Raw genomic sequence first — 24,569 nt, 5'->3', positions numbered from 1 at the left:
AAAGGGCCTCCTCCTTCCTATTTTTCCAAAAAGGCAGGATGCTAGACATGTTTTGTTTTTTTATTTAGGGGGGGGGGGGGGAGTGTCATCAAGCACTGGCTTATTTGATATTTTATACCTGGTCAAGTGTAATTGAATACATGTAGAGAATGAGGGATGAGGAGGAAGGGGTAGAAGGAGTAGACAGGGGATGTAGAGGAGAGTGAACGAGACAGAGAATATGAGGGAGAGAGGGAAGGAGAGAGAGATAGAGATATATAAATGGAGAGATGTACAAAACAGGGAATGGAATATGATAATGGAAGGACTGCATACATAAGGAGGGAATAAAAGAGCGTTGGAAGAAAAAAAAGGGAGATGACAGAAATAATGAGAAGTGTTGGAGAATGAAGAGGATGGGTAGTGAGTAGTGGACTGGGTTTACAGAATGAGGTATAGAAGAAGAAAGAAGGAAAAGTTGAGATTGAGAATATATAGGACAGGAAAAACAAGGAGAAGAAATAAAAGAGATACTTGGAGGATGATGAGAGAGAAGAGAGCGGGAAGAGGCTAGGCAGGAGTATAGAGTGATGAAGTGTGACGTCATTTTAAAAAAAAATCAATTTTTAGAATTTCTCAATTTTTTCTTCATTTTCCGAAAAATGGTCATATCTCAGCCAATACTTAAAGGTACTATGTCCCTTTTGCAGCCAACCTCAAATTCTGTAGAACTTTGCAGGAATTATGAATATGTCATGTATGTCCTATCTGTGAAATTTAAACATTAGCAGTGTCCTCATATTCAAATTATGCAAGGAAACCTGTTTACTTGCTAGACTTCACTGTCAAGACACTATTGAGTGACTGACTGGCTTTTTTCTTCTTTTGTAATAACATACATGAAAAGAGTTGTAAAGGGTACATGAGCATTTGTCTACATCAATAACCCACTTCTTGTGATGGCCAAGATTAAACTGATTGAATCTTTGCGCAGCATAAAACGTATGACCATTCGGTACAATTGTCTGAAAATCAAGACTATTACTTTTGGGCTCTATAGCCCTAAAGTCGATTTGACAACTAATAGTCGTTATTTTCCCACTTGAAGACATTTTCAAGCCCCACCTTTTTTAGGGAAGTTCTAAATTAGTATTATCTTTCAAATGCAGTTGGAATTTAACTTTCTCATTTTTTTGGCCTGCAAATGGGACATAGTATCTTTAACATGTTCAATAGGTTTTCGACATTTGGACATTATTTTGTATGCTCTTTCGGAAAATGAAGAAAAAACAAATATTTCTAAAAACAGATTTGGGCAATAAAAACAGATAGTGAGAGACGGTAATATGGAAGATTGAAAAATGGAGGATGGAAGAGAAGAAAATAGAAGAGAGAAAAGAAAAAGAATTAATGCAAATGAGAGAAAGGTAAGGAACAATTATTTATGAAAAAATGTACAAGAATGTAAAAACAAAAGTAGAGATAGCTTGAAATACAGAGAATAAGGATGGTTTCTAACAGCCTAGATGACAAAAACAAAACAAATGAGTTGTGATATTTTCACAAATTATATTTCATGTATACTTTTTTTTGCATGTACAAACCGATACTTACAAAATTAAATTATTACTCCCTTTACATAGAATTATCTAGGTGGATAGGGAAATTAAGGGCACCATAAACTTTTTACATAATTAAAGGATGGGGACAGTTGAAACTCTGTCATTGACATCAACAATATTATATTACTTTCATGGTAGACATATTGACAAATATTCTCTATGCTGTGAAAGGAAATTCCCTATTGATGGAGGATACATAATGACTGCATTACATTTTTCTCATGAACAAATTACTTTGACCTTATAGAAGTGGAAGTATACATATAGTCCATTAGATTCAATGTTTCCAAAAGGTTCAAATCTTTGAGTTCTATTCAATCAGACACATTTACCTATTCAGATGATAAGATCATACAGGATTTTTATAAAGCTTTCAATTATACTTATTCAACTTTTGAACAAAAATAAAATAATAATTACAATATGTTTTGCTACTTTACCATATACATGTACAATTCATCTTTTGAATGAACTGTTTGTTTAACTAAACATATTTTCAGCCTACTTTATAAAATCCTGTACTCTTTTCCACGATAATGTCAAAGTATAACAAACTGACATGAATCAATTTACTGTACCTTTCTATCTACTATTTATTTTACTTAATTGATTTAATATGGAAAACTTTAAACAGTAAGTATCTCAAGATTTTCAATGTTAAATGTAGAATACAATTGTAAAAGTTCAGCTCTATATATGCATTATTTATTTCTATAACGGAATCACAATTGTTGTGAATTGAATAGAACAAGATAATTTAAAAAAACGGTTACACCATCTCGTTAGCGCCCCACAATGGATAGCATTGCAAACTCATATAATTTTACAGTAAGACTGATATGATTTACATCAAATTACATGCTTTGACAATGGTGTGTACCATCATTTAAATGAAGAGAGTGATTCGATCATGTGCAAATGAATTTAACATAACACTTTCCACTTCATCAATGTCCAAGATTCCAATATAAGTTTTTTGCAGTCACATTAATCCAGAGATGCCAATCTCTTGACACAAAAATCAGACTGAATAGCCTAAAAAAAGCTAACTCCTGATCTGTCTTCCTTCTAGTAGGTTTGATGAACCCTAGAAACTGAAGCTCAGAGACAGCTCGGATGAAACATGCTCTGAGAGATGATAGTAGTCGTTGTCTTAGCAACCACCCCATGTGAGCCTAGCAACATGATCTGTTTTCCTTCTAGTAGGTTTGATGAACCCTAGAAACTGAAGTTCAGAGACAGCTCGGATGAAACGTGCTCTGAGAGACGATAGTAGTCGTTGTCTTAGCAACCACCCCATGTGAGCCTAGCAACATGATCTGTCTTTCTTCTAGTAGGTTTGATGAACCCTAGAAACTGAAGCTCAGAGACAGCTCGAATGAAACGTGCTCTGAGAGATGATATTGGTCAAGGAAAAAGGACAAAAACTTGGTACAGTTCAAATTTTAGTACATGTAAGAATGTTAAATGTCATAAACACACATATCTTTTCAATTTGAAGTAGAAAATAGTTAACATAAATCAATTACTCGCTAAGATCTGCCAAGACAGCAAAAACAACAACAACAACAGCAACAAAATCTGACTTTTCGTCCACAATTCAATTGGTACTCCTCTCAAAATTGACAAATATCCCCTGATTATCAGCATTTATACCAGCACCAGTGAGACAATGATACAAAAGATCCCCAAATTATGTCTGAGTTAACGCCCTTGTGCTCTCACAAGATAACAAGCTTTGTAAGGATACTGTAATACTGGATCAGGTTTCTTAGCTGTATCTGCATTGTCTGTCTCACTCTCTCCCTGGATCACAGTCATAAATGCCTGACAAATGATAAGAAACATTGTGAAAACAAGATCAATTTGAGGCATAATATAAAGTTTGCTAAAAATGAAATCTGAAAGAAAGGCTCCAAAATTGTGATACCCGGTTGATGTAAGTTCTCTAATGGACAAGAGTTTTTTCTTTTCAAAATTTTCTTTTAAGAAGACAACTGAAATATTAGAACTCGGGGACCGGTCATTTCTCTGTGCTGCCCCTAGATTATGGAATAAATTACCACTAGAAATAAGGAAAGCCCCATCACTAGATAATTTTAAATAAAAACTGAAAACTCACTTGTTCATATAGTATATATAGCACAGCATTTACGAGCTCTTGCAGCGCAGTAGAATATATCCACATAGTTATTGCGCTTACAAATGAATATTATTATTATTATTATTAACTCTTGAGGCTAATCCACACAAAATGCTGTAAACCATCATAACCACAGACACCCCCTTCCAAGAAAAAAAGGAAAATGCTAAAGCAAAATAAAAGATAAAAATAAAAGCAAAACAAGTGCACTGCACATTTTTGTATCTTACAACACATACATGTAAAAGTGACTATTCATCAGGGCCTTTGATGCAAACAGTTTTCACCCCATTTGCCATTAATAATTGATACCTAAAGTTTACCCGTATTTATTGTGATGTTATTCATTTTTCATTTATTTATTTATTCACATACATTTTTTGTTCATACCTGGAGCCAATCATAGATATTAATGAGCCTTCCACATTCAAGATGAAGCTTGTATACAATACACACATCAGGAAGTGAGCTGGTGATCCCTTCTTCTAATGTCTCACAATCAGGATTCTGTATACAGTCATATGATAGTTACAAAAGATGTGGTCAGTGTATACCAATCACTCATCTCTAGTCAGAGGAATTCATCTAGATAGTCTGAACATTTTGAAACAAATGTGTCATAAGGACAATAATTGGATTTATAAAGCATGTTTTCCTCTTCAGTACAAAACATTTATTACTATTATTCCATAATAAGTTGCTCAAGTACTCAAGCTTTCCAAGAATGTGTTAATAAATGATAGCTTGCAACCAAATTGACTAATGTAAGCTAGTCTGAATTGTACAATTGAGTGATCCTCAATCTCTTATCTTGCCATTAAAGTTGGGGGGAAAATAATAATATATGATGCTGTTTTCTTGCACATATCCTTCTGCCACAATAATATCCTCCGTTTTTACATTTCTATTTTACACTATGCAAATTTTGGTGCAAAATCTTTCATATTTGTGATACATCCCTTTTCTACAATGAAAAAAATAGAAAAGTCTACTCTAGATTTACCTGGAGGTAGTAGTTAGGGTTACTAAGAGCGGTTTGGATTGCTGCCCTTGGTGGTGCATTGAGACGCTGTCTGATCTCGGATACATTATTATAGTAGAAGACTTCATGCAGAGGTAGGTTCTTTGGACATGGTAGATACTCCCTTTGAACAAAAACAAATACACAGGAAAGAAGTATATTATACACTAAAGGGTAGCACAATCTTTTATTCGGCACCACATAGCTTTCACGCACTAAGTTCTAATGAAACAGCAAGGTATCAGATATTCTAAATATCAATTTTCCACCAAAATAAATAATTTCTGAAGCGTTGTTTTATAAAAGCTCTTCACACCCGAGCTTCTCTGTACTACAGGCATGTTTCTCATGGTATCTATACTGTTTGTCAAATCATTAACATGAACCTCATGCATGCATATGGAATCGGGTGTTTCCTGTATTGAGTTTGGGCGATGACAGTAATCGGTCATTTTGTTGATTTTGGGCCAATGATATCACTGATTACACACAGCATTAGAAATAAATGGATCAAAAATAGTAAAGACTCAACTGGTCAATTTGAAGTACATTATACCTAAACGGACAAAATCCTACTTGTAAAGCAATAAAGAAGCCCTTTGTAACAACAAGGATAATGTGCTATACCTAATACTAATACTGACTTGGATTAGAAATATTACTCCAATCCTACCTGAATAATGCATCAAAGAAGTCTAGTATTTCATTGCGGAGTATTTCATATGGGGTCATCCTCCTCTTCTTCTTAGCATTACTCATCAACATCTGCTGTAGGGAATGAAGCGTCGTCTTCTCTCGTCTCCCTCTCAGGTTAGTTTCTTCTGTGTCATGTTCGTTCTGTTTGCTGCCCTCTGTGTCAACCTCCTCTTCATCATCCTCCGTGCTGTCTATCTCAACAGGCTGGTTGCAGGTATCTGTTTGGATTGGAAATGAAGTACATTTAGCATTGTCAAGATTACAGAAATTAACTGATAAAAATAACATTCCATTCTCGTATTCCAATCGCAAAGAACATATCTAATAATAATAATAGTGGCTACTTGTAGAGCGCACAGATCCACCTTTCGGCGCTCATGGCGCTCATATCTCTGTTCTTTCGGGTAACTTTAATCCTAGATTCAGCTCCTGTGGCTATTATCTGTGCACAGAATATTCTGAGGAGTATATCCTACCACATACTCACATACTACTCGGTCAAGATCTAGACTACTGCTAATAAAAACCCATCTCTAAGATATACACCAAGTGAAGATTACAACTCTTAAACTTCTTGATTGCAAATCAAGTTCAAATCTATACAGAGATGCTCTCAGATGCTCTTTCATGCAGATTCCTGCCCCATCTAATATCTTATTTTCTATTTAAAGTCTTGAATAGCTCCTAGTATTGCCATCTTTGCTTTTACATTCTTAACTTCTTAACTGCAATTCAAGTCAAGTTTGTGAAGCGCTATTTCAGGGAATAGTATTTCATCCTGCTTATTTCAAGAATCTTTGAAGACCGTACCTCCAAGGGTTTCCATCTTTGCTTGTAGAGTCTCCAGCTGAAACCTTGCCTCTTGTAATCCCTCGCACCGTGAGAGGCTTTCTTCACACATCGTCATCTTTTTAATCAATTCATCTCGAGCTAGCATTCTGATAAATGGATTACAAATGTGTATAGAGCTGGGAGTTAGTAAGACGTGAGGTTTTCTTTCATGTTTATAGTTTGCAGTATGTTTGTGGACAATAAATTCATGCGCAAACTGTTTTGCCAATATCGTTGATTTGTTCACTATATATGCCATGGCATACATTTGCAGTTCATCTCAAAAGAACAAACAATAAAGAGGTATAAAGGAGTTCTTAATAAATAATTCCGAAGAATTCAAAGGCATGCCATGGTACTACAATTCAAACACTTTATAATCAATCTACTGGTACATTTAATTTTCTTGATACAATATAAACAAAGATACTGTAAATGTGCAGATGAAATGCAGACACATCATGTAAAGAAGCTCCACAAACTGCCATGAGAAAAAATCAGAATATTTCTATCACATAATGGTATTAATAATTATTCCCTCCCATCCCTGATATAAATGATAAAAAGTGAACTTTGATCGTTTGCCCTACTCACTTCATGAACTTGAAGGCCTCTTGATATGCTTCCGTTGCAAATATATCTCCCTCTGTTGCCATGGCAAACAGCTCTCTCATCTGCTTGCCTAGAGGATGATAAGGCAGTCCCTCGGATAGGATGTGAAGACATTCCAAGACAGGAAAGAAGGCTTTATGGTACTCATTCATCTGTTTCAGAAGCTCTTGAAGGGTTTTCTAAAGGGCAGAGAAGAGATAGACAATTATATCATTTCTTCTTGCTATCAGCCTGGATATCAGCTCTCTCTCTCTCTTTCACTTTTAAAGGTATAGACCAGTTCTGGTCATGCGATTGCATTGTGAAAGAAACGTTGTGGAATCAATCAGAAAAGGTTGATCATCTAGCATATAAGTATTGGTGTGTACTGCAAGGTTCTTTAATCATCAAAATGATAAGAAATTTGGCCCGGTCTTGGTAAAGTTACAAGCACTGTACACAGAAAGATGTATACGGGGACTACACGAAGTTATATCTATCAGGTCCAAATAGATATAATAATTTACCAAATATATCAATTAGTAGGCGGTTTTTTGGCAAGATTTGTATGATCACTCATTAGTCAAAACATATTCTTTCACATGATTGGTAATAAGAGCTTCCATTTCATTTTTTGAGAGGTGGGTGTTTCCAAAACTGATCTTTACCTTTAACCTGATCACCTCAAACTCTATGGCTTTTATTATATATCTTTTTTTGCTTCTCACTTCATTTATCTCTTATCAATTCCTAAAATTACATATCTCAACTGAAAAACGAAACATGTGAAAACCGACAACAAACGCACCATTCAACTCTATTTATAATCTTTAAGTTTTATGTCTTACAATTATCAAAAACATCCTTTAGTTGAACTGTATGTCTACACTATTCAATCTGAATATAAGATGTACATGTACCTTCAATCAAACACTTGGTTTAACAGGTACTGTACATGAACCTAAACAGTTTAAATCAATTGTTAGTCTTGCAAATAATCTAATAAATTTGAACCTTACCTTCATGTGTTGATCTTCTAAGACCAAACATTATATTAGCTACTGCCTGGATGAACCTTACCTTCATGTGTTTATCATCTAGGAGAAGAGCTCTCTGATCACTAGCAGGCCGACCATCAACATATCTGCACAAAAATTAAGATTAGAGGATCATAAAATTTCTTGATTATTCATAAAAACAAATATTACAGTGAAACCTGTATGGAAAGAAAACCATCCAAGGAAGAAACAGTAAGTGGTCTTTACAGGCAGGATGTCTTTATACACAGCTTCCTTTCATATTTTTCAAGCATTGTTTCGAGAGGAAACACATAAATGTGGCCCATATAGAAAAGTTGTCTTTCTATAAAGGAGAAAAATAACTCAATTTTGACAATACCATAACAAAAATATAGAAAAATACAGATGTATAAACAGTAGAAAAGGTGACCATGTTGATGGTTCGTGAATTAGCCTATAACTGCAGGGTAGCAATCTATCTTATATGAATGAAATACACACTTTATACTTCAGGGCCAAGAAACTGTATCATGTCAGCAATGGTGATCAACCCCTTTTTTTTTTACTTTGAAAGTGTGTTTTTTAATATTTCTTTATCAATCTGAAGAGAGAGTATCCCCATTTGTCCTATTACCTCCTGAATGAAGAAGCTTGTCTGAAGAGCTCTAGCTGGTCATGTGACAGGTTACGAGTTCTGTTGATTGCATCTCCATAGCGACAGCATAAGATGCTGAGTGGCTGGGAGAAGTAGTGATCTAACACTGCATACTGAGATTGAGGTCAACAAAAGAAATGTAATTCAGCATGTTCCTCTGTATGTGATGCTCATTCATAAGTAAAGGAAGAAATAAAATCTATAATTAGCATATGAAAATATAAAATATGAATGACCAAAAAAAACAACTTTATATTTGTGTTCAAGATTCAAGATAATTTATTGTCATGTAAAAAATACATAAAATTTGCCTTCGGACATTTAAAGGTGCTTACATGTTCCTATCCAAAGACATGAAGCAAGAAAATCCAGTTCATGTAAAAGTGGAAAATACAACTTCTCAACAATGAAGAATAAAATGGATTTCGTTCTCTTCAGAAAAAATGGACAATCATGGAATTCACTTAAACAATTATACAGTGCGTCCCAGAAAAAACGAAACCGAGAAGTATTGATGTTTTATCATAACTTAATAACAACCATAATTAATGAATGATACATATTTGGAAAGCTTTAGAGTCTCTTCTTTCAGTTGATGGTGTCATATGAAAGGGCAGAAATTCAACTTTCTAGAAATGTGAATTTTTCTTCGAAATTCAGATACCGCCCGCCAAATGTCTTTTTGGTTTCCTTCCTTCAAATTGCTTTTAATCACTCATGCGTGAAAAATGCATCATCTGAGTAGCATCACATGAAAGAAGAGACTCCAAGCTTTTCAAATATGTATCATTCATTAATTATAGTTGTGATTAAGTTATGATAGAACATTGATACTTCTCGGTTTCGTTTTTTCTGGGACGCACTGTACAAATCCATTGAAAAAAGGTGTATGTTTAGGGGACACAAATTGTGCTACTGTTCAATTTTTGACCCAATTTGTCCACAAAAAAAAGTGTTGGATTCTTTAAAAGTAGGATACCTTTGCAAATGAACTACACTTCATCTCAATGTTTGACCTTAATGTGACCTTTCAGTATACTGACCTGTAACCCTTGTACAAAGTTCATGACCTTAATGTGACCTTTCAGTATACTGACCTGTAACCCTTGTACAAAGTTCATGACCTTAATGTGACCTTTCAGTATACGGACCTGTAACCCTTGTACAAAGTTCATGACCTTAATGTGACCTTTCAGTATACTGACCTGTAACCGTTGTACAAAGTTCATGACCTTAATGTGACCTTTCAGTATACTGACCTGTAACCCTTGTACAAAGTTCATGACCTTAATGTGACCTTTCAGTATACTGACCTGTAACCCTTGTACAAAGTTCATGACCTTAATGTGACCTTTCAGTATACTGACCTGTAACCCTTGTACAAAGTTCATGACAGAGAAATCATGGTAGAGAAAGAGATCTAGTAATAGCTGGAAGACCTTTGACCCCAGCTTGAGCGGATGCTTGGCTGTCAACAACACCTAAAGGGAATAAACAAATCAAAAGGAGGATTTTAGCTGTAATATCAGAGATACCAACCTCTTGACACGAAAAAACAGACAGAGTAACCTAAAAAGTCTGATTTTGGAGAGAAAAATAAGATTTTCACGAAAACTCGACACTACCACTAGCCCGTCGGCCCCGTAAAATTTCAGAAAATGTTGGCTCTTTCATTAAAATTTAATGAGAAAATTGTAAAGCAAAGTTTTTGTTGGGGTTGCGAGGGTTTACTTGTCCATGTTTCTATGCGATTCTGCTGTTTTTATGGGTTTAAACCAACAACAAACTAGATGGAACTTTGACTGCACGCAGTCAAAAATGATGCCTCCGCCATAGAGCAATTTTACAAACCAAAACAGAAACAATTTTTAAATTCAAGTTTGATTGTAATCCATCCGTCGGTTTTAATGATAATGCATGCACAACCTATTTATAGGCATACATAGTGAGCTATGTGACCTTTGACCCCAAAATCTAATCAGTTCATTGGCTCTGCAAGATACATACATGACTTGAGTTTGATAGTAATCTGTCTATTTGGTTCTTATGATAATGCAATCACAAGCTATTTTTGGATACATAAAGAGCCCTGTGACCTTTGACCTGGTGACCCCAAAATCGAATTATTTCATTGGCTCTGCAAGATACATACATGACCTGAGTTTGGCAGGAATCCATCAATCGGTTCTTGAGATAATGCGATCACAAGCTATTTTTGCATACATCATGAGCCCTGTGACCTTTGACCTTCGACCTTGTGACCCCAAAATCTAATCAGTTCATTGGCTTTGCAAGATACATACATGACTTAAGTTTGGCAGGAATCCATCAATCGGTTCTTGAGATAACGCGATCACGAGCCATTTTCGCATACATAATGAGCCCTGTGACCTTTGACCTTGGATCTCGTGACTCCAAAATCTAATCAGTTCATTGGCTCTGCAAGATACATACATGACTTAAGTTTGGCAGGAATCCATCAATCGGTTCTTGAGATAACGCGATCACGAGCCATTTTCGCATACATAATGAGCCCTGTGACCTTTGACCTTGGATCTCGTGAATCCAAAATCTAATCAGTTCATTGGCTCTGTGAGATACATACATGACCAAAGTTTGGTAGGAATCCATCAGTCGGTTCTTGAGATAATGCGATCACGAGAACGGGACGTACGTACGTACGTACAGACGGACGGACGGACAACCCGAAAACATAATGCCTCCGGCTACTTCGTAACGGAGGCATACAAAAACAAAAAAACAAAAAATCATGTTTTTAGATTTTAAGATCGTATTACACTCTTATTATCGTACTGAATACGATTTAATTGTACTGGTTGGCATCTCTGTAATATCAAAGACATACACGTACCAACATAACCCAGACAATACAAGAGAAGTCAACGTGGGCAAAATAGCTGTTTTGTTATCATGTCATTTCATGGGGTGGGGAGGTGGGTTGGAATACAACCCCGTCTGAAAGAGGACCAAAATAACCTGACATTTTACGGCTAGCAGACAAGGTTGGCAATTCTACCCCCCTCCCCCCCCCCCCCCACCTATATTTTAAACATGATTTATATCAAATTAATCCAATGGCTCAATCTGAAATCCCTGACCGTTTTTACAAATCATTAAATCAGTGATTACAAATAGATCTATTTAAAGAGAAATCCCTGCAATAAGTTGCAATCAACGTGCAGATTTTTCTGAATTTCATATCATGATACATCAACACCAATCTATCTATCAGCAGCTAATCACTAAATTACAACAAATATCAGAATGTACTTTCTACTGTGATTTTGCTTCTTTCTCAAAATCTGGCTGGCAAACTAACTAAGAACAAATCAACTCTTTTGAAGGACACTTTATTGATCTTCTTATTTAATAACTAAATAAACGCAAAACTACCAAACAAACTGATATAAGTTCTCACCTTATCAATAACTTTTGAGAGGTAGATAGAAGAAGGCTGAGCTTGGAACTTCTCAATACTGAGACATGATGAAACAGACTGAGGTAATAGACGATGGATCACTGTCACTGATGTAGCTATTCCAAAGGTCAACACCAGAGGGAGCTTCTCCAAATACTGACTGTCAAGGGTCAAATCATTTCATTTTCAATTATTACAAGAACTGAAAGATTCTATACAAATTTTGTATTCTGCATATGAAAAGGGTAAATAGAATCTTAACAAATGTACATATACAGTACTTCTAAGAATAGGCTCCCCAACATGAGTATTCAAGAACACAGATAATTGTATTTAATCGGTTATTGGTAACAAACAAGTCAAGATACGGCATTAACAAAATTAACATTGAATTTCAATCTCACACAGAAAGTGATTTTTAAATAATGCTAATATATTTTTCTTTTCAAATAAATTTGTTCATCTACATCTCGTGTGTGTGTGCATTGGGTTTTTACAGAAGTGTATCAATCAGATATGATTATTTAAACGTCACCATCCGTAAGACGTGACTCAGTTTTGAAACTGCGTCCTCGGCTGAATCAGTTTGTAAATTCCATTGTTAGCTGGATTACACGCGCATGCCACAACGCCTCGTCTTTCGCTAGAAGCAATTTTAACAGCGCCTGAAATCAGTTTGTTACTTCCATTGTTAGCTGGATTACAGGCGCATGCCACAACGCCTCGTCTTTCGCTTGAAGCAATTTAACAGCGGCTGAAATCAATCTTACTTGAACATACCTGCAGATGTGGATGAAGTCCTGGATGACCACGGCCTTGAAACCTTCAAAGTCTTCCAGGACGATGATGATAGGAGGACACTCTGGGTAAGAGACTGGCCCACTCATTGATCTGCGCTTCCTTGATCGACGGGGCGATTTAAACGTTGCTGTGCTGCCGGGCAATTTCCTCTTCTGAAGTTTGGAGAAAAGAGAAAAAATCAAGACTAAAACTCAATTCCAAATACCATCTTACTATGATCATAATAGCATATCACACAATTTTTAAAACAAATTTACTGCACAAATGCTGTAATCCTTGTCAACCATTGTTATGAAATGTTTTGTATTTTATCTGTACTCAAAATCTAACTTGTACATATGATATCTGGAATATAGGTATAAATGTAATATTTTAAATATGAACAAAGCAAACTGTGAGCAGAATTTTCATGCAATCTGCTCAGCATCTGGAACATTTTACAAGGCTCCTAATGACAAGCAAACCACCCAAACCACAAATCATAGGAATTTAAAGGAATCGCAATAAATACAAGACTATATCATACCTGTACATTATCCTTATACCAAGCTTGTAGAACATACCTGTACATTGTCCTTATACCAAGCTTGTAGAACATACCTGAACATTATCCTTATACCAAGCTTGTAGAACATACCTGTACATTGTCCTTATACCAAGCTTGTAGAACATACCTGTACATTGTCCTTATACCAAGCTTGTAGAACATACCTGTACATTGTCCTTATACAAAGCTTGTAGAACATACCTGAACATTATCCTTATACCAAGCTTGTAGAACATACCTGTACATTGTCCTTATACCAAGCTTGTAGAACATACCTGTACATTGTCCTTATACCAAGCTTGTAGAACATACCTGTACATTGTCCTTATACCAAGCTTGTAGAACATACCTGTACATTGTCCTTATACCAAGCTTGTAGAACATACCTGTACATTATCCTTATACCAAGCTTGTAGAACATACCTGTACATTGTCCTTATACAAAGCTTGTAGAACATACCTGTACATTATCCTTATACCAAGCTTGTAGAACATACCTGAACATTATCCTTATACCAAGCTTGTAGAACATACCTGTACATTATCCTTATACAAAGCTTGTAGAACATACCTGTACATTATCCTTATACCAAGCTTGTAGAACATACCTGAACATTATCCTTATACCAAGCTTGTAGAACATACCTGTACATTATCCTTATACCAAGCTTGTAGAACATACCTGTACATTGTCCTTATACCAAGCTTGTAGAACATACCTGTACATTATCCTTATACCAAGCTTGGAGAACATACCTGCACATTATCCTTATACAAAGCTTGTAGAACATACCTGAACATTATCCTTATACCAAGCTTGGAGAACATACCTGCACATTATCCTTATACCAAGCTTGTAGAACATACCTGTACATTATCCTTATACCAAGCTTGTAGAACATACCTGTACATTATCCTTATACCAAGCTTGTAGAACATACCTGTACATTATCCTTATAACAAGCTTGTAGAACATACCTGTACATTATCCTTATACCAAGCTTGTAGAACATACCTGTACGTTATCCTTATACCAAGCTTGTAGAACATACCTGAACATTATCCTTATACCAAGCTTGGAGAACATACCTGCACATTATCCTTATACCAAGCTTGTAGAACATACCTGTACATTATCCTTATAACAAGCTTGTAGAACATACCTGTACATTATCCTTATACCAAGCTTGTAGAACATACCTGTACGTTATCCTTATACCAAGCTTGTAGAACAGGGAAAGTACAAGGCACCTTCTTCATGTTCACTTCTGGCATTGTGTCTTCATCTTCAGAAGCCTGCAAGTAAGAATTATGTATATATTATGATCGATTCAGAATAACAGAACAAGAACTTGTGTTGTTCTTCTTTAGTACGTACAGAATTTTGTTGAAAGTGTTTAAAGAGCTTCAAGAGAAAAGATCATTACTTTATTAAGGCTTGCACTCATGTCATTTTAAATGTTTATTATGAACATTAATATCAACACTAAACTGGAAACCGTCAGCTGGAAAAAGAAAGGGAGGAAGACCAATATATGGAGGAGAGCAATGGACAATGACCTAAAAGACGGAAAAAACAACAGGACTCAGTGGAGGAAGCTTCTGGATCAGTTTTTGATCGCTTTTGGTCAAAAAGTCTAAGGTAATATCACTATTGACCACTGAGAAAGAGTTTTGGAGATGAATGAGAATTATTGTAGCTTGCTTCTCTTACCATGTACTCAATACCCATGAGCTGTGACACCACCGACCCCATCAGTCCTTTCAACGTTGTACAGTCTCTGGACATGAGACAGACCACATGAGGGCTCACCCTCTCCTGGAACACCGAGGCTAACTTGGTAAAGACGTCATGATGGTCCGTCACATTCACACCTGTATGTTAAAGATAAAGTTGAGTTCTGGTCATGCGATTGCATTGTGAAAGGAAAGGTGTGGAATGGATCAGAAAAAGTTGATCATGTAGCATATAAGTATTGGCGTGTACTGCAAGGTTCTGGAGTCATCAAAATCATAATAAATTTGGCCCAGTCTTGGTAAGGTAACAAGCACTATACACAGAAAGATGTATATGGGACTACACAAATGGTGTCGGGGCTACTTTACCTTGATTTCCTTATCTTTCTATGCTCAATACTCAGCCAGTATACACTTTCTTCCAAAATTGTTTGGCACATGACATTTATTTGTAATCTTGAACATTCAAGTGTAAGTTTCGCTTGATTCTGTGAGAATTTTTTTTTTTTTATTATTTCTGTCTCTAGGTCGATGATACAATAGTCTGCTGGTTAGCCACATTCACATCCAGATATCAAATAATACATTTGTCTTCAAAACTAGTCTCAAGACACATTTATTCAAAATTGCGTTCGATGATTAATTATCTCTGTTCACTTTGATGTGTATTCCATATGTATTGTTATTTGTAGGTTTATTTGCATTTTTAGTTTTGTATAAGATGTAATTGTATATCAGTCTATTTTGTGTGTATAGCGCTTAGAGACTTCGGTGGTAAGCGCTTTATAAGTAACGTTTTTATTTTTATTATTATTATTCTTCTTGTGATCTGCATTGATATGGAAGGTTTAAAAAGATGACATGATCATCACTCTTTAGTAACATTCACATTCATGCATCGATTAGGAACATATCATTGTCATTAAATCTGCATTAGTACAACAGCTTCATGAAGAGATAGTGGATAATCACAATCCACAACGAGAATAAAATTTTAAAAACTTTGACTTCATTTTGAAAAGCATTTCCGCATCCCGAAAATCGCAGAAATTAAAGTTAATATGAGTTTAAATGATCACAATCTAGAATTGATATTCAAGTGCATGTAAGCAAGTCAGTATACCAGTGACCCTCTTTCATTACATCAACTTTGACCCATCAAGATCACCTTTAATCTCTTGTACCAAATCAAATTTACAGAGCCCATTTTCAGATATATGCGAAACTTGTTTAACAAGTCCTTAACATAATAATTTATGTAGGTTTAATAACCTGTCACAAATGCAGCTGTTGGGATCTCTTTCAGTCTAGATCTAGTCCTACTTGTATCCAGATCCTGGTCTAGCCTGAATCCAGCCTGAGCATTCTTGATGAAGTTAAGAAGATCATCAAACAGCGTCTTGTTGACATCGGCCTGCAAAGACTACAGACAAGAAGACAAGTGTTCATGATCAGTGGATGATCAGTGGAAGATCAGCAAACAGCGTCTTGTTGACATCGGCCTGCAAAGACTACAGACAAGAAGACAAGTGTTCATGATCAGTGGATGATCAGTGGAAAATCAGCAAACAGCGTCTTGTTGACATCGGCCTGCAAAGACTATAAACAAGAAGACAAGTGTTCATGATCAGTGGATGATCAGTGGAAGATCAGCAAACAGCGTCTTGTTGACATCGGCCTGCAAAGATTACAGACAAGAAGACAAGTGTTCATGATCAGTGGATGATCAGTGGAAGATCAGCAAACAGCGTCTTGTTGACATCGGCCTGCAAAGACTACAGACAAGAAGACAAGTGTTCATGATCAGTGGATGATCAGTGGAAGATCATCAAACAGCGTCTTGTTGACATCGGCCTGCAAAGACTACAGACAAGAAGACAAGTGTTCATGATCAGTGGATGATCAGTGGAAAATCAGCAAACAGCGTCTTGTTGACATCGGCCTGCAAAGACTACAGACAAGAAGACAAAGTGTTCATGATCAGTGGATGATCAGTGGAAGATCATCAAACAGCGTCTTGTTGACATCGGCCTGCAAAGACTATAAACAAGAAGACAAGTGTTCATGATCAGTGGATGATCAGTGGAAGATCAGCAAACAGCGTCTTGTTGACATCGGCCTGCAAAGACTACAGACAAGAAGACAAGTGTTCATGATCAGTGGACGATCAGTGGAAGATCATCAAACAGCGTCTTGTTGACATCGGCCTGCACAGACTACAGACAAGAAGACAAGTGTTCATGATCAGTGGATGATCAGTGGAAGATGAGCAAACAGCGTCTTGTTGACATCGGCCTGCAAAGACTACAGACAAGAAGACAAGTGTTCATGATCAGTGGATGATCAGTGGAAGATCATCAAACAGCGTCTTGTTGACATCGGCCTGCAAAGACTACAGACAAGAAGACAAGTGTTCATGATCAGTGGATGATCAGTGGAAGATCATCAAACAGCGTCTTGTTGACATCGGCCTGCAAAGACTACAGACAAGAAGACAAGTGTTCATGATCAGTGGATGATCAGTGGAAGATCATCAAACAGCGTCTTGTTGACATCGGCCTGCAAAGACTACAGACAAGAAGACAAGTGTTCATGATCAGTGGATGATCAGTGGAAAATCAGCAAACAGCGTCTTGTTGACATCGGCCTGCAAAGACTACAGACAAGAAGACAAGTGTTCATGATCAGTGGATGATCAGTGGAAGATCATCAAACAGTGTCTTGTTGACATCGGCCTGCAAAGACTACAAACAAGAAGACAAATGTTCATGAGGCCAAAAAAAAAAAATTGTTTGGTTGTCCTCGATTGCTATTTTGGAGTAGGGGCGGGCGGGCGGATTTTTTTTTTTTTTTTTTTTTTTTTTTAAACTTCATGTTTTGTGTGTCTTTTTTTTTTTTTTTTTTTGTAATATTTTTTTTTTCCATAAAAAAAAAAATCATTGGGATTGTCAAGCATTTAAACAAACGAAGTCTATAAAACACTTTAATATGGTAAAAGACTAGTTTAATATACAAGGAATATCAAGACCAACACAGAAAGTATTTTGGGCTTTGAAATACAGCACCTTTTAAATCTCCATTGTACTACCGGTACTTATAGCTACTTGCGCCCTCTATGTAGCAAACAATGCCTAATCGGTGACCATTGGTCCCCCATTATCCTTTTTATCTTATATTAACTGAGAGCTGATTTGATGAGATAACCACCTGTCCAGTGACCTTGCAGGGTGGTCTAATCCCTCCTGTAAACTAGAACAGATGAGCTTTAAAATGAGTTACAGAATGCTCAGAACCTGACTAGAATGAACGGCATTTTGACATAGAAAAATAAAAATGGCAAGTTTAATAAATACCTAATTGTGTACTGAAAATACCAAACTGGCAACGGATCGCATTTTGATCCTTGCAAATGCATAAAATGGTATTTTAGGCATTTAAGATTGCTCCCACATAAAAAATTAAATTAAAAAAATATTTAAAAAAAAAAAAAAAATGAATTAAAAAAATTTAAAAAAATATTTAAAAAAAAAAAAAAATACGAGCGGCCCGATACTGACGAGCGGGCGGTCGAGGACAACCAAATGATTTTTTTTTTTTGGCCTGATCAGTGGACGCTACCATATTTGTAAGCAAGATCAAAAACCAAGTCAAAATAAAAATAATAATAGTAATAATAATAATAATAATTATAATAATAGTAATTATAATAATAATAACAATTATAATAACAATGATGATGGTGAGGACGGTAGAAGCTTCTTATAAAGTGCTTAGGTCTGTCGAGCAGGACGCTCATGGCGCTATACATAATATAGATGAGAATACAACAACATACAACTTTTTGAAACAGAAGGCATTTCAACTGAAAGCATATAACCGACTAAACCAATGTAATGAAAACAGTTTTCAAGCATAGAGATGATCTCTGCTTTCGAAATTAACTTAGGGCACAATAGGAAAACTGACATAGGGTACAGTACAAAATTAAATAAAATTGAATTGGCTTAAATTATGGTACAATAATCATTGCTAGAGCAATGTAAAAGTTTGGAAAGAGAGTCAGCATTCCATAACCCAATATATATGGTTTGGATAGTACAGTCAAACCTGCTTTACAAAAGCCACTTTTTGTGTATACCTTGGGCAGTTGCTATAGACAGGTTTGACTGTATTTTCTTATCCAGGCCCGAGTATGGTTCTGTTTTGAATGCATGGTATTTCCTGGTAATACTAGATAGTTCTCACTTTTCTTTACAGCTCTAATGAAATAAAAAGATATGTGCAACAGATCTTACCTCAATATCATCATTGATGAGCTCCCATTGGGTATCCCCGGTCTCGTATCTCAGCTTACAATCCTGACTGGTTTCTGATTTACTTTCTGGTATGAAATAATCACCTGAATTCATTCATGGGTGAAACAAACACACAGACATTGTATTCTAAACTTATGTATTGTGAAATCATTTTGAATTGTCTAATAGTAACAGAGTTTAATTCACACTAAAATTAAAGGTCTACATTCATAGTTGCAATGTCATGAAAAAAGCAAATATAGGGAGAAAGAGAGACGGAGAGAGAGACAGAGAGAGAGAGGGAGAGAGAGAGAGAGAGGGAGAGAGAGGGAGAGAGAGAGAGAGAGAGGGAGGGAGAGGGGAGAGAGGGGGAGGGGCGAACAGTTTTTGCTTATAAATCTCCCTTTTTCTATGTTTTGTGTTTAATTCAGGGGAGATATAATGACAATGACCTAATATCTTTTTTCAAAATAATTCCTTCAATTGAGTCTTTACCATCTCAATCAAGAATGTCATGGTAATTGTTAATCAGCAATCTTACTCCTTTGAAAACTCTGACAAAACTTTTTGACATTATGAGTCCACTTAAAGATAAACTTGAGTACTGGTAAAAAAAAGAAAATTATTTCTCACAGAATCAAACGAAACTTACACTGAATGTTCAAGATTACAAATAAATGACATGTGCCAAACAATTTTGGAAGAAAATGTATACTGGCTGAGTAATGAGCATAGAAAGACAAGGAATCAAGGTAGTACCAACCCCGACACCATGCGTGTTGTCCCATACATAGCTTTCTGTGTATGTGCTTGTTACTTTACCAAGACTCGGTCAAATTTATTATGATTTTGATGACTCCAGAACCTTGCAGTGCACACCTATACTTACATGCTACACGATCAACTGTTTCTGATCCTTTCCACACCTTTTCTTTCACAATGCAATCGCATACCAGTACTAAAGTTTATCTTTAATATATCCAACATATTGGAAGAAATCTTAGCCATCTTGTGTACGATTACGGGACCATCTTAAGATAACCCAAATTTATCACTGGCACTTTAAAGGACAGGTCCACTCCAAAAACAGGTTACTTTCAATAGAAGCAGAAAAAACAGACAAACCAATCAAACAAAAGTTTGAGCAATTGAAAATCAAATAAATAATCATATAAGAAAGTTATGAATTTTAAATGACATGGAAATCTTTGAAAATCACAAGACAAATTGGCAACTAACTCATGAGTCTGTGACGTTATTGCCTTACTATCCAGTATCCACTAATTGTTTTCTTTATTACTATCAATATAACTTGGACGCTGGTGTGAGGAAATAAGATTTTTAGGGAGAAAATTAGAAATTTTCATTATCAATATAGATTTTTAGGGAGAAAATTGGAAATTTTCATTATCAATATTATTGATAATGAAAATTTCTAATTTTCTCCCTAAAAATCTTATTTCCTCACACCAGCGTCCAAGTTATATTGAGAGTAATATGTTTTGTGTTCAGTGGTGCACACATACATGTATAGAGTATTTTTTTCCTTCAAATTATGAAAATTTGAATTTTGATAAACTATTTATATAAAAATCAATGATTATGAATTGAAAATATTCAGAAAATAGTATTAATTGTTAAAAAGTTCATAAAAGATTTTGTGAAATGTCATGCACGCGATTGCAATATGATAAAAATCATATAACCTGGCCGGGCAAATTTATTAAGGCCTAGGGAAATCAAATTTAGGGTAAAATTAATGGAATAGAAATATATAAAGCAATTGATAAATAGTGAGGCAATGACGTCACAAACTGATAACCAAATTGGCAATTTGTGTAGTGATTTTTTGAAGTTCCAAAGTTTTCATAATTTTTCAAAAAATAAATTTAAAACTTCCATATTCGATATTACTTTTATTAGTCATCCAATATTATTCAATTTTATTAGCTCTGTTCGTCTTGTTTTTCTATATCTATTAAAAGCAAATTATTTTTGGAGTGGACTTAGCCTTTAAATGCCACTCACATGAGATCAAACAGAATTAATTTAGTCACATGAGACAGACTTGACCTTCTCAGTTTAATGACATAACCATCAACAAATAGATCTACAACAGATATAATTTGTCTTCCTTTTAATATATTTTCCCCTTTTTCTTACTCTTACTTTCAGTCTTACTCTTAGTTTGTAAAGATTGTCTCTGAATCTGATTCAAATTGAATTTAAAGTGAAACAGCAACACAAATTTGACTCGTTCATTTATTTACCAGTTGTCAGTTCATTTTTTTAATTCATTGTTAAATTAATGAGGCACTGCAATTTACCCCCGGGCCCCATCCTGCACCCCACACGGTCCTCGCGCGCGCGCGCGCAGCACTAGCACAGCTCTCATTTACAGTACATCAAATAAATACACGGGTGGGGATGGGATGACTTACCTGGATAAAGAGGCTTTCGTCTCTTCTTTGACTTGAACACAAAACATCCCTGAAAGAAGATAAAACATGTGCCATATTAAGTTTCATGATTATGATATGGTAGTATGCAATAACAATCGAGTAATGACACTTCAAAAATCAAAATACAATTTTACGTACCTTTGAAACCGAAGTTGTCGCTTCACACGTGGATTCGCGGTCTTCCATTTCAAGTTTTTGTTGTGTTAGTCTCACCTCAAGCATGAAGAATAAGCCACATTCACCTGTTGGCTGTTACAAATAATTCTAGTTCAATAGTCAGAATGCAAATTGCATACATTTCGTGTTAATTTTTAGGTACGAAAAGCCATATGAAGCGTATCTTTAATTTGATTTGTTCTGTGGAATGAAAATATAAAAAAACATTTTGAGAGAAAGAATATCGATTATGTAGACGCGCCCGGATGGCGCGTGTTAAACCTATGGGAAGTACGTTCTTTCCCTTCTGAATAGTGTCTGCACGTACGTGAGACTAGTCATGTTCGCTAGCGCATTAGCGCTGCGAAGAAGTTTGTATATCCATCGCGAACTATGTGTTTAGATAACATTCCTCTTCGTTTAAGTTAGTTAAGTTTTATTGACTAATTATTGTGATGTTCTCCTTATTGACGTGCTGCCTCCTCTTCAGATTTCCAATTTGATTTTAATTGTTGATGTAATGATTTTCCATGCGGTAGTGGATTACATGTAACACTATTAAAAACAGACCTCTACTACTTATACTGTCTAGTACGCACACGACCAGTATTAGTCTGTAAATCAAGACCCCTTTTAAAAAAAAGCCCCAATCTGTGCCGCATAAAAAAATAACGCGCCCCGGTAGCGTTATTTTTTCTGCGGCACAGATGTAAACGTAGGCCCTAATTAGTCACAGCGAAATTTATAACAATTAACTTGGATGAATTTGCATAATCAGTCATGAAGACAAAAGATACCAATTAATATAAAAGGTATAGACTTCTTTGACATTTTATAGTCAAAAGAAAAGAAAGGAAGGCTAATATTGAGTACTTTCAGATCCAAATAGAAGCAACAAACAACATGATTCAAGAAAAACTTGGCATAATTTGAAAACCTTATGTGAAAAGTTAAACACGAAAAGAGTATCAGAATGTTATAAATATCCAAGGGAAATTACGTCATGATGAAAAACTAATGCAACCAAGGGTTCTCCTTGATTGAACACACATTCAACACAATTCATGAGGCAATCAATTTTCGCTAACGAACCACCTCCAAGTCAAAACGTTTTCACTGCAGACAAGTGAATTTGTGAGTTATAAACAAAAGTGATGATAATTTTGAATTATCGCCTGTCGGTGAAAAATTAAAGTGGACCAGATGTTAAGAAGACTTTATACAGACCAATTTTAGCCATTATGACAGTTATAAGACGATGAAAGTAGCTAAAGTGATATCACTGAATAAAAAGAATGACATTACCAATGTTGGACAGTTATGGGCCCATTGAGCGTACAGTAACAACAATTTGTTGAAAATGCGGTTTATGTTCAAATTGAAAAACATTTCATAGAAAACAGCATAATTTATGATTTTCAATTTGGATTTCGACAAGGTAATCAACTGAAGCATGTCTTATTTGTTTGACAGATTATTAATTATGTAAGTTGAAAATTATAAAAAAAATCTAGGAATTGTTTTCCTTTAGGAATCCCGCTGTCCCTTTAGGACTAGACTCTAAGGGCGCGTCCCCCCCCCCCCCCAACAAAAAAATAAGGCCACTTCAGCCCTCAATCCCCCCCCCCCAAAAAAAAAAAGAGAGAGAGAGAGAAAGAGAAAGAGATAGAGAGAGAGAGGGGAGAGAGAGAGAGAGAGAGAGAGAGAGAGAGGGGGGGAGAAGGGGGAAGAGAGAGGGGGGGGGGGGAATGAGCAGAGATAGGATACACTTGTCAATATCTGAGATTTGTAGAGCGCCCTCTTTATATCATATGCTAAATATAGTTACCCGATATGATAGGCATAGTACTTCATAATTACAAGGGCGTATCCCGAAATTGTAACGGGACTCGGGAAGTGGAGGGTTTGCTATTTTTAGGAATCAAGGCTTTTAATCGCCTAATATTTCTAATTGGAACAAATAATAGAACGACTATAAAGATAAAAACTGCGCCGCAATAAAATATGATTAAAAAAAGACAAAAACAATTTTACCGACATACAAATTGTAAAATTTGCCGACGAGAAGGCCCTAGGTCTAATAAGTAGAAGAAGAAAACATAAAAACAGCTGGTCCCAACAGCTGAGCTGGCAAATTATTGTCAAGTTACTTTACTACTTTCCCCATTAAAATGTGTCATTTTTTTTTTGTATCTCTATTTTGCGAGGTTTAATACTTTTTGAGTTTGTGTTTCTCATCAGATTTTACACTCCAGCTTCACCTATTAGTGTATTGGATTGTTTGTCAGTATGACAGGGTAGGGTCAATAACTTTAAAGTAAATCATTGCTGCTATGTTAGGAAATTCTCTTTCTTTAGAGCCTTTCTTCAGACAGAAATGAGTCCCATACAAAAACATGGGCCAACTCCCATCAATAGATAAAGCTAGTGCATATATAATTACTGTTTATTCATTGATGCTATGTCGGGGTTCCTCTACACTACTTAAAGGCAAAATCTAGCATTTGAAAATTATTTACCGCCGTAAAGGCGGTGGTGGCCAAGATTTATACAGTATTGCTATTCTGATTCACGA

The 24,569-nt window shown here is 35.7% G+C and overlaps 1 protein-coding gene across 6 annotated transcripts; it reads right to left on the bottom strand.

The window, feature by feature from the left end:
- Positions 1–1,536: 1,536 nt before the first annotated feature.
- Positions 1,537–22,064, bottom strand: LOC592407 (origin recognition complex subunit 3). 6 transcript variants are annotated; one of them, XM_030994884.1, is made up of 18 exons: positions 21,977–22,064; positions 21,818–21,866; positions 19,377–19,480; positions 16,354–16,504; positions 15,059–15,219; positions 14,545–14,640; positions 12,777–12,949; positions 11,997–12,156; positions 9,601–10,038; positions 8,537–8,670; positions 7,964–8,027; positions 6,887–7,083; positions 6,272–6,399; positions 5,439–5,679; positions 4,748–4,889; positions 4,135–4,251; positions 3,352–3,428; positions 1,537–2,860 (listed from the first exon to the last, which is right to left on the bottom strand). In XM_030994884.1, the coding sequence occupies exons 1-18, from the start codon at positions 22,058–22,060 to the stop codon at positions 2,755–2,757; spliced, it is 2,622 nt and encodes an 873-aa protein (XP_030850744.1). In that variant the 5' UTR covers positions 22,061–22,064; the 3' UTR covers positions 1,537–2,754. The 6 variants fall into 6 exon arrangements, with proteins under 6 accessions (XP_030850744.1, XP_030850743.1, XP_030850746.1 ...); XM_030994883.1 differs by having other exon boundaries at positions 2,752–2,991; XM_030994886.1 differs by having other exon boundaries at positions 2,752–2,991; positions 9,925–10,038; positions 21,977–22,063.
- Positions 22,065–24,569: the final 2,505 nt, after the last annotated feature.

This window comes from Strongylocentrotus purpuratus, unplaced genomic scaffold (genome assembly GCF_000002235.5).
Source record: "Strongylocentrotus purpuratus isolate Spur 01 unplaced genomic scaffold, Spur_5.0 spur5_scaffold_21, whole genome shotgun sequence".
NCBI classification, from domain to species: domain Eukaryota; kingdom Metazoa; phylum Echinodermata; class Echinoidea; order Camarodonta; family Strongylocentrotidae; genus Strongylocentrotus; species Strongylocentrotus purpuratus.
This window is presented reverse-complemented; position numbering and strand designations above follow the sequence as displayed.

What these genes read in the sequence shown, in the direction of transcription:
- LOC592407 (XM_030994884.1), bottom strand. Translation starts at nt 22,060, where the DNA reads ATGCTTGAGGTGAGACTAACACAACAAAAACTTGAAATGGAAGACCGC. An exon ending in AACAGCTGCATTTGTGACAG is followed by an intron (nt 15,220 to 16,353) that starts GTTATTAAACCT and finishes TTTAACATACAG; the next exon opens with GTGTGAATGTGACGGACCAT. An exon ending in CAAGCTTCTTCATTCAGGAG is followed by an intron (nt 8,028 to 8,536) that starts GTAATAGGACAA and finishes ATTTTTGTGCAG; the next exon opens with ATATGTTGATGGTCGGCCTG.